This window comes from Labeo rohita, chromosome 22, assembly GCF_022985175.1.
Source record: "Labeo rohita strain BAU-BD-2019 chromosome 22, IGBB_LRoh.1.0, whole genome shotgun sequence".
Lineage (NCBI taxonomy): Eukaryota > Metazoa > Chordata > Actinopteri > Cypriniformes > Cyprinidae > Labeo > Labeo rohita.
In genome coordinates, this window is record NC_066890.1 from 20670691 (window position 1) to 20684556 (window position 13866).

General features: G+C 35.3%; 3 protein-coding genes across 4 annotated transcripts in view; 1 reads left to right on the plus strand and 2 right to left on the minus strand.

The window, feature by feature from the left end:
• LOC127153371 (NLR family CARD domain-containing protein 3) overlaps window positions 1-13866 on the plus strand; it is a 269389-nt gene that overhangs the window by 215088 nt on the left and 40435 nt on the right. The window lies entirely within an intron of this gene.
• On the minus strand, window positions 1355-6802 carry LOC127154125 (stonustoxin subunit beta-like). 2 transcript variants are annotated; one of them, XM_051095539.1, is made up of 5 exons: window positions 6672-6802; window positions 4938-4994; window positions 4494-4511; window positions 2387-2439; window positions 1355-2205 (listed from the first exon to the last, which is right to left on the minus strand). In XM_051095539.1, the coding sequence occupies exons 3-5, from the start codon at window positions 4496-4498 to the stop codon at window positions 1667-1669; spliced, it is 597 nt and encodes a 198-aa protein (XP_050951496.1). In that variant the 5' UTR covers window positions 4499-4511; window positions 4938-4994; window positions 6672-6802; the 3' UTR covers window positions 1355-1666. The 2 variants fall into 2 exon arrangements, with proteins under 2 accessions (XP_050951496.1, XP_050951497.1); XM_051095540.1 differs by lacking the exon at window positions 4494-4511 and having other exon boundaries at window positions 6672-6794.
• LOC127154126 (stonustoxin subunit beta-like) lies at window positions 9521-12980 on the minus strand. The gene is made up of 3 exons (XM_051095541.1): window positions 12840-12980; window positions 10966-11018; window positions 9521-10789 (listed from the first exon to the last, which is right to left on the minus strand). Exons 2-3 carry the CDS (start codon window positions 11009-11011, stop codon window positions 10248-10250), a joined length of 588 nt encoding a protein of 195 aa, XP_050951498.1. The 5' UTR covers window positions 11012-11018; window positions 12840-12980; the 3' UTR covers window positions 9521-10247.

Sequence of the window (13866 nt, forward strand, 5' to 3'; positions counted from 1 at the left end):
AAGACTTTCTTTCTGTTCTTTAAAAAAACATTAAAAATCTTTTTTTAAAAACATTAAAAAACTTTTGACTGGTCGTGTAAATGTCCTTTTTGTAAGAAAAACATTTTAGGTCCGTGTAGAAATTTATATTAATATTAATCTACATCTGCCCCACATACAGTCATGTTGACCATTAACCTGAAAATGTTATCTTTATGCAAATTTATTTGTCAGGGGAAAATTGTGAGCCGATGCTTTTTATGAGGAGGTATTATGAGCCGATGCTTCTACCTAGTGGCGGTAAAATGGTATTACATCACAGTACTGGAAGCGTGTTTGACTAGAATGAAATGTTGTGAGTGTGAACTGTGTTTTAGCCGTTACTGCATTAAAGTGATAACTGAGGTATCGGATCCAGAGAATTAAGCAAACAGGTGAACTGTTCTTCTCATGACAACCTTAAAATGATCAGTACCTAATACTGTGTCAGAGCTTTTAAGAGTTTAATTTTTCTGATGGATACACTAAATATAGAATCAGAAAGTGACTTTTATATGTCAATTAGGCGATTTACATTTGAATTAAGACACAATGGGTGGTTCTCACCTTCAACTGCTATTAAAATGGGCCAACTGTAAACATATTTGAAAAATATGTACTTTAAAAGTATATGCTGCCAGATACAGACCCTGGTGAAAAAAACAGCATATGCTGGTTAGGTATGTTTTGATGCTGGTTTAAGCTGGTCCTTTGCTGGTTTTTACTGGTAGTGTTGCTGGTCAAGGACCAGCATAAACCAGCTAAGGACCAGCTTAAACCAGCATCAAAACATACCTAACCAGCATATGCTGTTTTTTTTCACCAGCGCAGCAAAATATGCAAGTTTGATTTGGTTCAGTGTCATTGTTTATGCTTAGTGCTACCAATATGGGCGATTGAAAACACTCTATAATAACAGCTTTTGATAACAAGATGTCAGTTGATGGACTAGAGTGGTGTGGATTTTTGTGATGCTTTTATTAGCTGTTTGTACTCTCATCTGACGGCACCCATTCACTGCAGAGGATCCATTGGTGAGCAAGTGATGGAATGCAACATTTCTTTAAATCTGAAGAAGAAACAAACTCATCTACATCTTGGATTGTCTGAGGGTGAGTACATTTTCAGCAAATTTCCATTTTTGGGTGAACTGTTCTTTTGTTTTGTCTTTATGAGACATGTTATGTTAGATTGAGACTATTAGATCCAACACCGGATGCTGGATCCTGTCAGAAAAGATCTGTTTTGTCTGGTACCTAAAATCAGTGTTTTGTCTAGTATTGACAGTTTTCTATCATCCCAAAAGACCAAAAGGAGTAGAAATTAGAGGATGCAGTGATGGTAAAATGAGCAGAGTTTATTGAATAATCTTAGTTTTGTATGTTTCAATGCTCAGGCAACAAAAGATGCTAGGGCCTTTCTTAACACTAATTTAACTTTGTAAGCAATGGTCAAAAGGTCCCTTTTGACAGAACGATCATTATGTGGATTATATTAATGTTACACAAAGTTTGACATTAGTAAAGCTTTTTAGTTGAAAAGTGCTCGTGTTATAAAATAAAGGGCACTTGTTTTGATATTATTAGTTGTCTAAAGAGCGCAGATACTATTTGTGTCCACTGTATATCTTGTAGAGAATAGAAAATGTTCATCCTGTCTTTTTAACATCACGTAGAGACACTGAAGCGGTATAAAGCACAAATCCAGCATAGAGGGGTTCAGTGAATGTGGTGTTGAATGTGTGTAAGTGTCTGAGTTTGTTTGTGTCAGAGATGCTGTAGAAGGACAGAGTGCCGGCCGGCTCGTCCAAATACACTGCTACTTTGTTTAAGGGAGGTGCTGGGGGAGGTATATGTGTTCCCATATTGTCATGCCAGGCAATCAGTTTCTCTCCGAAGCAGCTCAGAATCCAGGATTTGTCATTGGCTCCGAACCTGGTCTCAAAACCTTCTCCTTTCCTGCCGATTCCTTCATAAGACACCACCATATCACCCAACCCGCTCCATTCAGCCTCCCAGTAACAGCGTCCAGACAGACGCTCTTTACACAGAACCTGCAGAAGGCCGTCAAACCTTTCTGGACGATCAGGATATGGCATTGTTTTACCGCATGCCAACTTTCTGTTGCCCTCTAAAAGCTCGAGATTATTGTGTGCCGTGTTCGGATCCAGCGTGAGAGAACAGTAATCTGCACACAAGAAATATGAACATTTAATAAGACCACAAAATACGTTCAAGAATCAAATTGGACTTGGATCTACTTTTCGGATCCACATAAATATTTTTGACCACATGTACACAGTAAACATTTTATACTTGAGAACTTATTCTGGTCTTCTGTAAAATGGTCTAGACCTGTGAAGACCTACATTTTAAGAGTTTTTCTCTACTCTTCTTCTCTGGGTTGTATTCCATGATCCAACTGTTGAAGAAAAAGAAAAGCATAATGTGTCTTGTTCTACTCACTGGACTCACCAAAAATGTTAGAAAAGACAAAACAAAACCCACAACAAATAAAACACAGTAAATAATCATTAAAGGCATAATTCATTCAAAAATGAAAATTTTGTCATTAATTCCTCACCCTCATGTCATTCCAAACCCATAAAACCTTCGTTCAGACTTGGAACACACATTAAGATATTTTTGATGAAATCCAAGAGCTTTCTGACCCTGCATAGACAGCAAAGTAACTACCTTCCTTGTTCAAGCCCTAGAAAGGGCCTTGTGAACGCACACTGAAGACTGATATGGAAGAGAAGAAATTGTTGAATAAAGTTGTTACTTTTTTTTTCTTTGCACTCAAAAATATTTTTCGTAGCGGTTGAACCACTGATGTCACATGGACTATTTTATCAATTTTATTACTACTTTTCCCGGGCCTTGAACATGGTAGTTACATTGCTGTCTATGCAGGGTCAGAAAGCTCTCGGATTTCATCAAAAATATTCTAAAGTTCTAAAGATGAACGAAGGTCTTACCGGTTCAGCCTTTAAATATAATAAATTTATAAATTTGGCACACATATAGAGGACTTGCTCAATATTAACTAGAGAAAATTAGGAGTTTCTAACTCAGACCCTTTAGTGCCACCAACTGTCCAAATTTGCACTTATGCTTGTGCTAGTAACTTTTGAATTTTAAAGATAAGAAGAGTCAGGGCCCGTCCACACGGAGGCGAGTTTAGCTGTATACGTACAAATTATTGTATCATATGTTTTGTCCAGATGGATCAGGCATTTTGGGAGCCCGAAACTGCTATTTTTTGAAACCAGGTCCCAGAGCGGATAAATCTGAAAATGACACCCTTGCGTTTTCATGTGTACAGGCAATCCAGATATTTTGTGAAACGATGATGTCATCACCCCACATCTTGACCCCAGTGAGACATCACTTGTCACGTAACAGCAACAATAACATAAACACACAATGAACGACTGTATTTCTATTAAGCCTTCTCCGTTTTTATCTCTGTGGCAGAATTACAGCGCCACATATACTACATCGTTTTCAGTCAGTTTCAGTGGATTCGTGTGTACGCAGATATTTTATTTCTAGAGACAATGCTGTGTTTTTTCCAAAAAGATTGTTTAGGGCAAGCTCTGGCTTTGTGTGGACGGACCCTCCACAACAGAAGACGTTATTTACCGTCAAGTGAATATTCAGAAAAAGTTAAAATTTGTTTTTCATTTTTCACCACCATTGGCTTATATTCAGAATGTGCTGGGAAAAATGTAAAAACACTAGTGTTCTTACATAGTGCATCAATAAATCTCATGAAGAGATGGCCAAAATCTACAACACTTTAGCACAGGGGTCTTCAAAATCGTTCCTGGAGGGTCGGTGTCCTGCAGAGTTTAGCTCCAACCCTAATTAAACACACTAGAATCAGCTAAGGTCTCATTAGGCATATTAGAAACTTCCAGGCAGGTGTGTTAGGCCCCAATCACACCGAACGTGTTTTTTCAGTGAGAGGCGCCTTTTTGAATTGTTTTCTATTGGCAGTGAGCATTATGGGCGTTGTTTATGCACCGCGGGCGCCTCACGTTTTAGCCGCCTGCTGCAGGACGCCAGCCCTCCAGGACTGAGTTGGGAGACCCCTGCTTTAACATATTCAGACCAAATTTGATGTGTGTTATGACAACCATGACTTGAGATTATGTGAACAGTTTTGGCACAGCACCACCTACTGGTCATGAGGTTTAAAAAAAAATAGGTTTTGGCTTATTAATTCTAAACAGTTTGGCCCTAAATCAATAGTTGTCTTGTTAGATAGCATAAAAAAGTCAAACAATACCAAATCTTCCCATGTCAGCCATTTTGGGCATCTGTCATATTGAATTTTATCTAAAATGCTATATTTTAGAAATTCTTTGGCATATAGTTACAAAACTGAGTTTGTGTCTTCAGAACCATGCTATGAAGCAACATATTCCAGAACTTTTGTGAATTGTATTTGATAGCCATGAAACTTACCTCATTATTGTTTGGGTCCTACAGAATCCAAGGGTATATGTTTTTTGATCAGATATACAAAATAAAATTATATTGAATTAATTATATATATATATACACATACATACATACATACATACATATATATATAGATATGAAGAGTTCAGATGCAAAACCAGCTAAAGGCCATCTCGGTCAAAAATGAGATAATGATACTGAGTGAATGCTCTTGAAACATATTATACGTCCATCAAATACTTTTACTTCAAACTTGCTAAAATCCCAGCATCAGCCCAATCAGAAGTACCGGTACTTACATAGAAACCTATACAAATGAGCCTGATAAAAATGCATTTTTTAAAGAAAGATGTCATGTCAGATGGATTTAGCTGGTTTTGCATCTTAACTCTTCATATATAGATCTTTTTTTTTTTTCTTTTTTTTTGGTATATTCACCGAACTTACCTGTGGAGTGTGTTGAGACGTGTATCAGATGTGCTCCAAGTGCTATGTCTGATTGACCTGTGGGTAGAGTTTTGACATAATGAGCCAAATTCTGCAAAAAGTGTGTAAGCAATAATCAAAAACTGTAATTACTATATAAAGGAAACATTCCTTTTTTGTAACTACATGCACTGGGCACTGTGTTCTTCATTTTTTTGATGTAGTGAATGATCTGTAGTGCGTATATTATTGACTAATGTGTGTATGATATGAAAGCTTTGTGTGATTTTGAGTACAGGTGAAATGGTTGTAAAGCGATTGTTTGATTTTGCCAGAAGAGTCAGGGGTTCTGTGAATATATTTTGAACATTTGGGTTTGTGTTTAAGGTTTTAAAAAAAATGAGTGATGGTTTCAAAAAATGTGTTTTAGCATTTCAAAAAAACTGTAAATTAGGTTCATGGTTGGTGTACCAATCACTGATTTATACCTCCATATGGCTCTAAATTTTTTTTTTTTTTTGTACACTTGGTGTTCACCTACAGCCCAGCATATTACTCTCAGTCTGAATGTGCAATATCCATATCTATTTGGCTATATGTGACCCTGGACCACAAAACTAAATAAGGGTCATAAGGGTCCATTTGAATGTAAATATTGCCTGAAAGCTGAATAAATAAGCTTTCCATTGATGTATGATTTGTTAGGACAGGACAATGTTTGAAAATCTGGAATTTAAGGGTGCAAAAAAACAAAAAATATTGAGAAACTCGTTGTCCAAATTAAGTTCTTAGCAATGCTATAGCGATAGCAATAATAAAACAATATTAGCTGGCCAATTCATCGACATAAAAAACACTAAAATCACTTAATTGTCATTTATGTGTACACAACAGTCTTAATGTTTGAACGATTACAACAGATATTATTATTTTTTGTATTTTAAAATTGGCCTGTTGAATAATGTCAATGACCCATATATATTTTGCTGTTGTATTGTGGAGTGAAACTTCTATACACTTCTCTATGCTCCTCTGATTATATAATGATAAATATGACAATATCATAGCAACAGTGAACAACAATAATGATAAGTCTAATAACACCTAATACCTATTTGTCATTTCATCCTGAAATGCGAGGTAAATATTGGATCTCAATAATTAGGAACCATTTCCACAAATCCCTTCACTCGATTGGGATGTTCTCTTTTATTCTGGACGGCAAGGGCAGTTACTGTAACATCGAGCGTATTTTGCAGTGTTAAACACGTATCGATTTCATCAGGCTCCGAAAACTCTTCATAAAGAACAAAGAATGGCCTTCTCATCTGCCATGGCTATATATATAGTTTATAGTTTATTCGCTGAGAAAATTGAAGAGTTATAGTAAGTTGCAATGTTGTTATAGTTAGTACCGGATATAATTGCTGAAAAGAGTAGTTTGCTGTGCCCAAAACTTTCATACGTTTACGGAACGACCAACAGTAGGAAGCGAAACCGAAAGTGAGCCATGCAAGTAGGGATGGCTAAATAAACATCATAAAACAATAAAGACATGAAAGTACAACCACTTCATGTTTATGTGACAAACTGGCTTCGCATATGAAACAAACACAATCAAAAACTTTACAAAGATAGGCTATTGGAGAACCACATTTTTTCATGCGTCACAAGTTCACATACGATTGATGAACCTGCAAAATGGGAGTAATTTTAACAAAATAAGATGGATCATAAAAATATAAACCTACTTACCTTTAAAGCCTATTTAACATCCGTTTTATAATATTATATAAACTGAATTCATATGAAAATACTGCAATGAAAATATCACAGCTGCACGGAAATGGCTTCGTCGCAAAATGGCTTCGTTACGAGAAAAGGCGGATCCTCATGTCGATTTATAAGGTGCAAGACCACTAGATGGCGCCCCAGGTCCATTACATTTTTTCACATTTGCTAAAACACTAAACCCCAGTCTCTAAACCAAATTCTCAACAGCCTAAACCAATTTGTCAAATAAATCACTCTTTCTGCAAAACCTTAAACATATTTAGACAGTTTAGACACTGTTTGCAGATCTCATGCAGTCTTTTTTAAAAAATCTAAACACATTCTCATTCTCTGAGACACAGTTTGCTCTGTGATGAACTTGTGATGCAAAACCCTAAACACAAGAAAGCAAAAGTTAAGCACAAGTGCAACACAGCTGTCATCGTTTACACACAATAATTCAGAATGCTTCACACTTGTTTCGAAATTGCACAGAAGGCATGGGTGCATCTGTCAATCTGAATGGTACAAGAATGTGAATAGGAGTGTGAAAAAAAAAAAAAAAAAAAAAAAAAAAAAAAAAAAAAAAAAAAAATATATATATATATATATATATATAATATTTATATTTATATTTATATTTATATTTCTACTTACAGTACTGTGCAAAAGTTTTAGGCTACTAGTATTTTCACCAGCTAAAAAATGGTTTAAAGTAAGTTATTTCTATCTTTTGCTGTAGTGTGTCAGTAAAATTAATTGTAATTTATTGTAATAATCTAGTGAGATTTTTGTTTGCACAGGCAGTCTGACAACAGCCAGTGCTCCACACTGATCTAATCTCACCATCATCCAGTCTGTCTCTGGAATGACATGAAGAAACAGAAAAACTGAGACAGACTAAATCCAGAAGAACTGTTTCAACATCTCCAAGATGTTTCAAGTAACCTACCTGCAAAGCTACCTGAAAAACTCTGCAGAAGTGCACCTAGGGCAAAAGCTGCTTTAAACGCAAAGGATGGTCACATCAAATGCTGATTTATTTTAGTTAATAGAAGTTCATTGATAAAGAAAATCTATTTAGGACATTGTTTTTGACAGCATCCTCATTTTATGTGCCTAACTGTCTAAAAATTTTAACAGATGCTTTTTATGAGGAGGGATTATGAGCCGATGCTTCTACCTGGAGCCCCGAATGTTTTTACTCCAGCCCCGAATGTTGATTTCCACAGAATTTTTCAAAGTTTGAATGAATTCATCAAAAGTTGGTCATTACACTTAAATCAAGTCGCGATATGGAGTAATATCTGTAAGTATTATGCCGCAAAAGACTATTTAAATATGAATCCTGCATTTGTATACATTTTTGTATACAAAAATGTATACAAATTCCTCACACAATATTTCTTCCATGTTTTAAATTTGAATAGTAGATCCCCTTTATTTGCCAAAAATAAAATATCATTTTCATTAGAAGATCAATTTAATTAATATTTTATACCTTCATTTGATAACCAGAACAATACACAACACAGAATTCCATAAGACTATTGTAAAAATAAATAAAAGTTGTTTTTATCAAATCAAATAAACAGACATGCTAAAACATGTTTAGTAACAATAAAATGTAAGGTGAGAAAATTGTAAGGTGAGTAAATTGTATAAGATTCATGGTTTTAATTTCACTAATGATTAATTACATTTTGATTAACAAAATTAAATTTAACTATTAAAAAGAAAACCAGAAAAATGAAAACAAAAAAAAAAAAAAAAAAAACAGGGCCCTATTTTTTGCATGAAACTATATATTTGCTACAATTATAAATACATCTTCAAATTTATTATTTTATTTGTCTAACATATTTTTGTAAAGTTATAATTTTGTTATAATACTTTGATATGTTTGCTATTCGCAGTGATTACTATTGTTCATAGTGTGACAAGGTCTTTAACCCCCAGTTTAATGCCCCTGGACCCCATCCAGGTTCAAACACCTGTGTCTAACAAAACCCAACACCACCAGCCCCTGATGTTTTGGCATCAGCCCTGGATGTTTTATAATCCTAGAAACGCCCCTGGTGATTGTGAACTGTGTTTTAGCCGTTACTGCATTAAAGTTATATCTGAGGTATCGGATCCAGAGAATTAAGCAAACAGGTGAACTGTTCTTCTCATGACAACCTTAAAATGATCAGTACCTAATATTGTGTCAGAGCTTTTAAGAGTTTAATTTTTATGATGGATACACTAAATGATCAGAAAGTGACTTTTATATGTCAATTAGGCGATTTACATTTGAATTAAGACACAATGGGTGGTTCTCACCTTCAACTGCTATTAAAATGGGCCAACTGTAAACATATTTGAAAAATATGTACTTTAAAAGTTTATGCTACCAGATACAGAGCAGTTACCCGGATACAAAACTATATCGACCAAACTCGGATTCTTGCCCTGGAAATTTTGGTTCAGTTTGGTCAACCACAAACACCTTTTGTTCTTCAGACAGGTTTTTTGCACTCTTCTCCTTGATTTGTTATAACATTTGGCTGTCTATAGTAGAAGAAGAAACAAACTCATCTACATCTTGGATTGTCTGAGGGTACATTGAGTACATTTTCAGCAAATTTCCATTTTTGGGTGAACTGTTCTTTTGTTTTGTCTTTATGACACCAAAAATGTTAGATTAAGACTATTAGATCCAACACCGGATGCTGGATCCCGTCAGAAAAGATCTGTTTTGTCTGGTACCTAAAATCAGTGTTTTGTCTAGTATTGACAGTTTTCTATCATCCCAAAAGACCAAAAGGAGTAGAAATTAGAAGATGCAGTGATGGTAAAATGAGCAGAGTTTATTGAATAATCTTAGTTTTGTATGTTTCAATGCTCAGACTTTATCTGCCCAGTATAAATCCAACAAGTGTTTCTATACCACAGACAATAGCAATGGAACATTACCGCTTTACAACAACATCCCATAATGTTAAAAACCTTGAAATTGAGATCTATTACTCGTGAAGACAAATATCAGTTGATGAAACCACACAATCGTGATATGGCACAACAACATCAGCTTGTGTTGATGGGAGTAAGTCGTCATTGTAACCAGCAAATAAATCAGGACTATCATTTAGTGCCCAAAAAGTATTTAGATACTAGTCACACCTAAAAATGTCAGAATTTTATTGCATTGGATACAAAGTGGTATAGTCTGCAACAAAAGATACTAGAGCCTTTCTTAACACTAATTTAATTTTTAGAGACATTTTTTTAAACTTTGTAAGCAATGGTCTAAAGGTCCCTTTTGACACAGAACGACCATTATGTGGATTATATCAATGTTACATAAAGTTTGACATTCATAGATTTTTATTTTTCACATTGAACAAATTTTGTTGAATATCTCAAAACCTAACAAACCTCATTTTGTAAAGCTTTTTAGTTGAAAAGTGCACTTGTGCTATAAAATAAAGGGCACTTGTTTTGATATTATTAGTTGTCTAAAGAGCGCAGATACTTTTTGGGTCCACTGTATATCTTGTAGAGGATAGAAAATGTTCATCCTGTCTTTTTAACATCACGTAGAGACACTGAATTAGTGTAAAGCACAAATCCAGCATAGAGGGGTTCAGTGAATGTGGTGTTGAATGTGTACAAGTGTCTGAGTGTGTTTGTGTCAGAGATGCTGTAGAAGGACAGAGTGCCGGCCGGCTCATCCAGATACACTGCTACTTTGTTTAAGGGAGGTGCTGGGGGAGGTATATGTGATCCCATATTGTCATGCCAGGCAATCAGTTTCTCTCCGAAGCAGCTCAGAATCCAGGATTTGTCATTGGCTCCGAACCTGGTCTCAAAACCTTCTCCTTTCCTGCCGATTCCTTCATATGACACCACCATATCACCCAACCCGCTCCATTCAGCCTCCCAGTAACAGCGTCCAGACAGACGCTCTTTACACAGAACCTGGGGAAGGCCGTCAAACCTTTCTGGATTATCAGGATATGACACCGGTTCTGGATTACATATCAACTTTTTGTTGCCCTCTACAACAGAGAGACGATTGTGTACTGTTTTTGGATCCAGTGTGAGATCACAGAAATCTGCAAGCAAGAAGAACATTAGTAAGACCACAAAATATGTTCAAGAATCAAATTGGACTTGGATCTACTTTTCGGATCCACATAAATATTTTTGACCACATGTACACAGTAAACATTTTATACTTGAGAACTTATTCTGGTCTTCTGTAAAATGGTCTAGACCTGTGTAGACCTACATTTTAAGAGTTCTTCTCGACTCATGTTCTCTGGGTTGTATTCCATGATCCAACTGTTGAAGAAAAAGAAAAGCATAATGTGTCATGTTCTTCTTATTGGACTCACCAAAAATGTTAGAAAAAAACAAAACCCACAACAAATAAAACGCAGTAAATAATCATTAAAGGCATAATTCATTCAAAAATGAAAATTCTGTCATTAATTACTCACCCTCATGTCATTCCAAACCCGTAAGACCTTTGTTCAGCTTTGGATCACAAATTAAGATATTTTTGATTTCATAAAAAATATCTTAATTTGTGTTCTAAAGATGAACGAAGGTCTTACCAGTTCTGCCTTTAAATAAATTATATTTTGCTTTCCATCCTTTACTAGACTATTTTTTGTAATTTTTATAGGAACCAAGAATTGTAGGTACCAAGGCACCAATTATACGCTTTTTTTTGTTTTGTTTGTTTGTTTTTTTTTCTGCTTTTGAGTCTGTGGCCTCCCATAGAATCGCTTGCACCAAAGTTATGAAATTTGGCACACAGACTTACTGAACATTAACTAGAGAAAATTTTGAGTGTCTAACTCAAACCCTTTAGTGCCACCAACTGTCCAAATTTGCACTTATGCTTGTGCTAGTAACTTCTGAATTGTAAGGGTATGAAGAGTCAGGGCTCATCCACACGGAGGCAAGTTTAGCTGTGTACTATGGAGATAAAATAATGCCATAAAGATTTGTAGCCAATCAAATGAGACTCTCGCTGAGAAATGGAAGTCGGAAGAATGCAGATTGTATTTATTTTGTGAAAGCATGAAGCTGCAGTTTCACAACACATGAATTACACTTACGAGTAACAGTAAAATGCTGCAAATCTTTTTTTCTTACGCTTAAAATGCGATTTACACTTTTACAAAGCTTCTCTTGCGCATGCAAATTTAATTTACGCTTACAGTCTTGTGTACACTTGTACAACACGTACTCTTCGCATGCAAATCTTTATGGCATTATTTTATCTCCATAATATTCCAACAGTTTAACATATACAGAATATAATATTTAAACAAATGACACAAAAATATTTTTTTCTTTAAATGTATTTTTTTTCTTCCCTGTTTTTCTTCACTGTTACACACATTTTTATAATAATACACACATTTCAGCACTATTTCTCACTCTTTGTCTCTCCGTCTCATGTCGCAACTCCATTGGATCCTCAAACTGTCAGCAAAATCTCATAGCTCCACCATGTGTCCCTGTTTCCACACTGAATAAAGTACCACACACAGTTTGGAGCCCGCTTGCTTGCGTTGCAAGGCAAAATAAAGAACTGGTTGTTTGAATAGGTAAGATAACTTATTTGCTCAAGGAACACCATGTCTATAAAGGTTAATGATTTGTGTATTTAAGCAGTGATGAAGAGTGGCTTAGTCCAGCATTTGCCATTTAGTTATAGTCATTTAGTAAATAGCCTTTGCACAGCACTTCGTCTTTTGTAACATGATATTTTGGCCACACGTTTTCAACAGCATGAAAAACAGAGCCCTCATCTAGCTATAATAAAATCTGTAAGTTGATGAAAACATAGTGATGTACTTACTGCCTCAGATGCAGTTGTTCTAATGATGGACAAATCATATCAGATGTCCAACACTCACACGTCAAAGCCCTTGTAACTCCATTTGAGCTTGGGTTTGGTAAAATGTTTTTACTATTATGACATGCAAGTGTCTGACTATGTTAAGCCACAACACAGTGTTTAATTATTAAAAAACTACAGGGTTTTTTAAAAATAATTTCCTGAAAAGTAGTGAGTTTGGAGTTCCGTCCAACTGTGAATACATATATATATATATATATATATATATATATTTTTTTTTTTATTACCTTAGATTGTCCAGTTGCCAGCTTCTTATTGAGTAGCTTCACTCCTCTCCTGAATTAAGTTGTTCAGGTCCAGTTTCTTTAGACAGCAGTTTGATAATTGTAGAGCTGAAACGGCACTAATCAGTGAACCTTCAGGTTGACAGTCTAAAAACAACACTGAAAGATTACATAATTGAATTATAAGCGAGCACCACACCCCTTGGTTACTGATGCTTGACAAATATTGCTTAAGAAGCAAGCAGAGATTTGTGACATTGAATTGCGACATTGCCTAAAAAATTCTCTCTCTCTCTCTCTCTCTCTATGTATGTATGTATGTATGTATGTATATGTATATATATGCATGCATGTATATGTGTATATATATGACCTTTAACACCTTTCCTTAAGGTAGTTTTATTTAATTTTACGTTCTATATTTGCTGGACGATACATTTCCTTTATGGAAAAAACGGTCTTGGAGTGATTGTTTAGAACTACGGGTACTTAATCATTTGTTGAATTACTGTGAAACTTGTAGTGTACAGGGCATGTAACTAGGGGAGTTTACCCATTGTTTTGTCTACACATTTTCTCATTATTTCTAGATAGGTTATTGTTCTTTAATCGCAGTAGTTCATTTTTCCCCAACATACCGTCCGTACAAACCTTAAGGGTAGACTGTAAAAAGGAGAAACACAGTAAGTGAAACATGTTACATGAAAATGGTTTGAGTTATCAAAAAACATTTTAATACATTTTTACCAGCATGGTTTAATGATGATCTGTGTTAAATTTGAAGAAGATCGGACAAACGATCTAGGACAGAGTTGTTAAACTCCTGGAAAGACACAGTCCTACAGAGATTAGTTCTAACTCTGTTACACTAAACACATACCTGTGGATTTTAAACAAGCCTGAAGGACTTAATTAACTAGATTAGGAGCATGTAAGTAAGGTTGAAGCTAAACTCTGCAGGGCTGTGGCCCTCCAGCAATGGAGTTTGATATGCTCAAAAAAGTATGTCAAAGAAAACAAACAAACAAAC

Coding starts and splice junctions, on each gene's coding strand:
- LOC127154125 (XM_051095539.1), bottom strand. Junction 2,206..2,386: donor TAGAGAAAAACTCTTAAAAT/GTAGGTCTTCAC, acceptor TCTTGTGTGCAG/ATTACTGTTCTCTCACGCTG.
- LOC127154126 (XM_051095541.1), bottom strand. CDS start 11,011: ATGGAATACAACCCAGAGAACATGAGTCGAGAAGAACTCTTAAAAT. Junction 10,790..10,965: donor TCGAGAAGAACTCTTAAAAT/GTAGGTCTACAC, acceptor TCTTGCTTGCAG/ATTTCTGTGATCTCACACTG.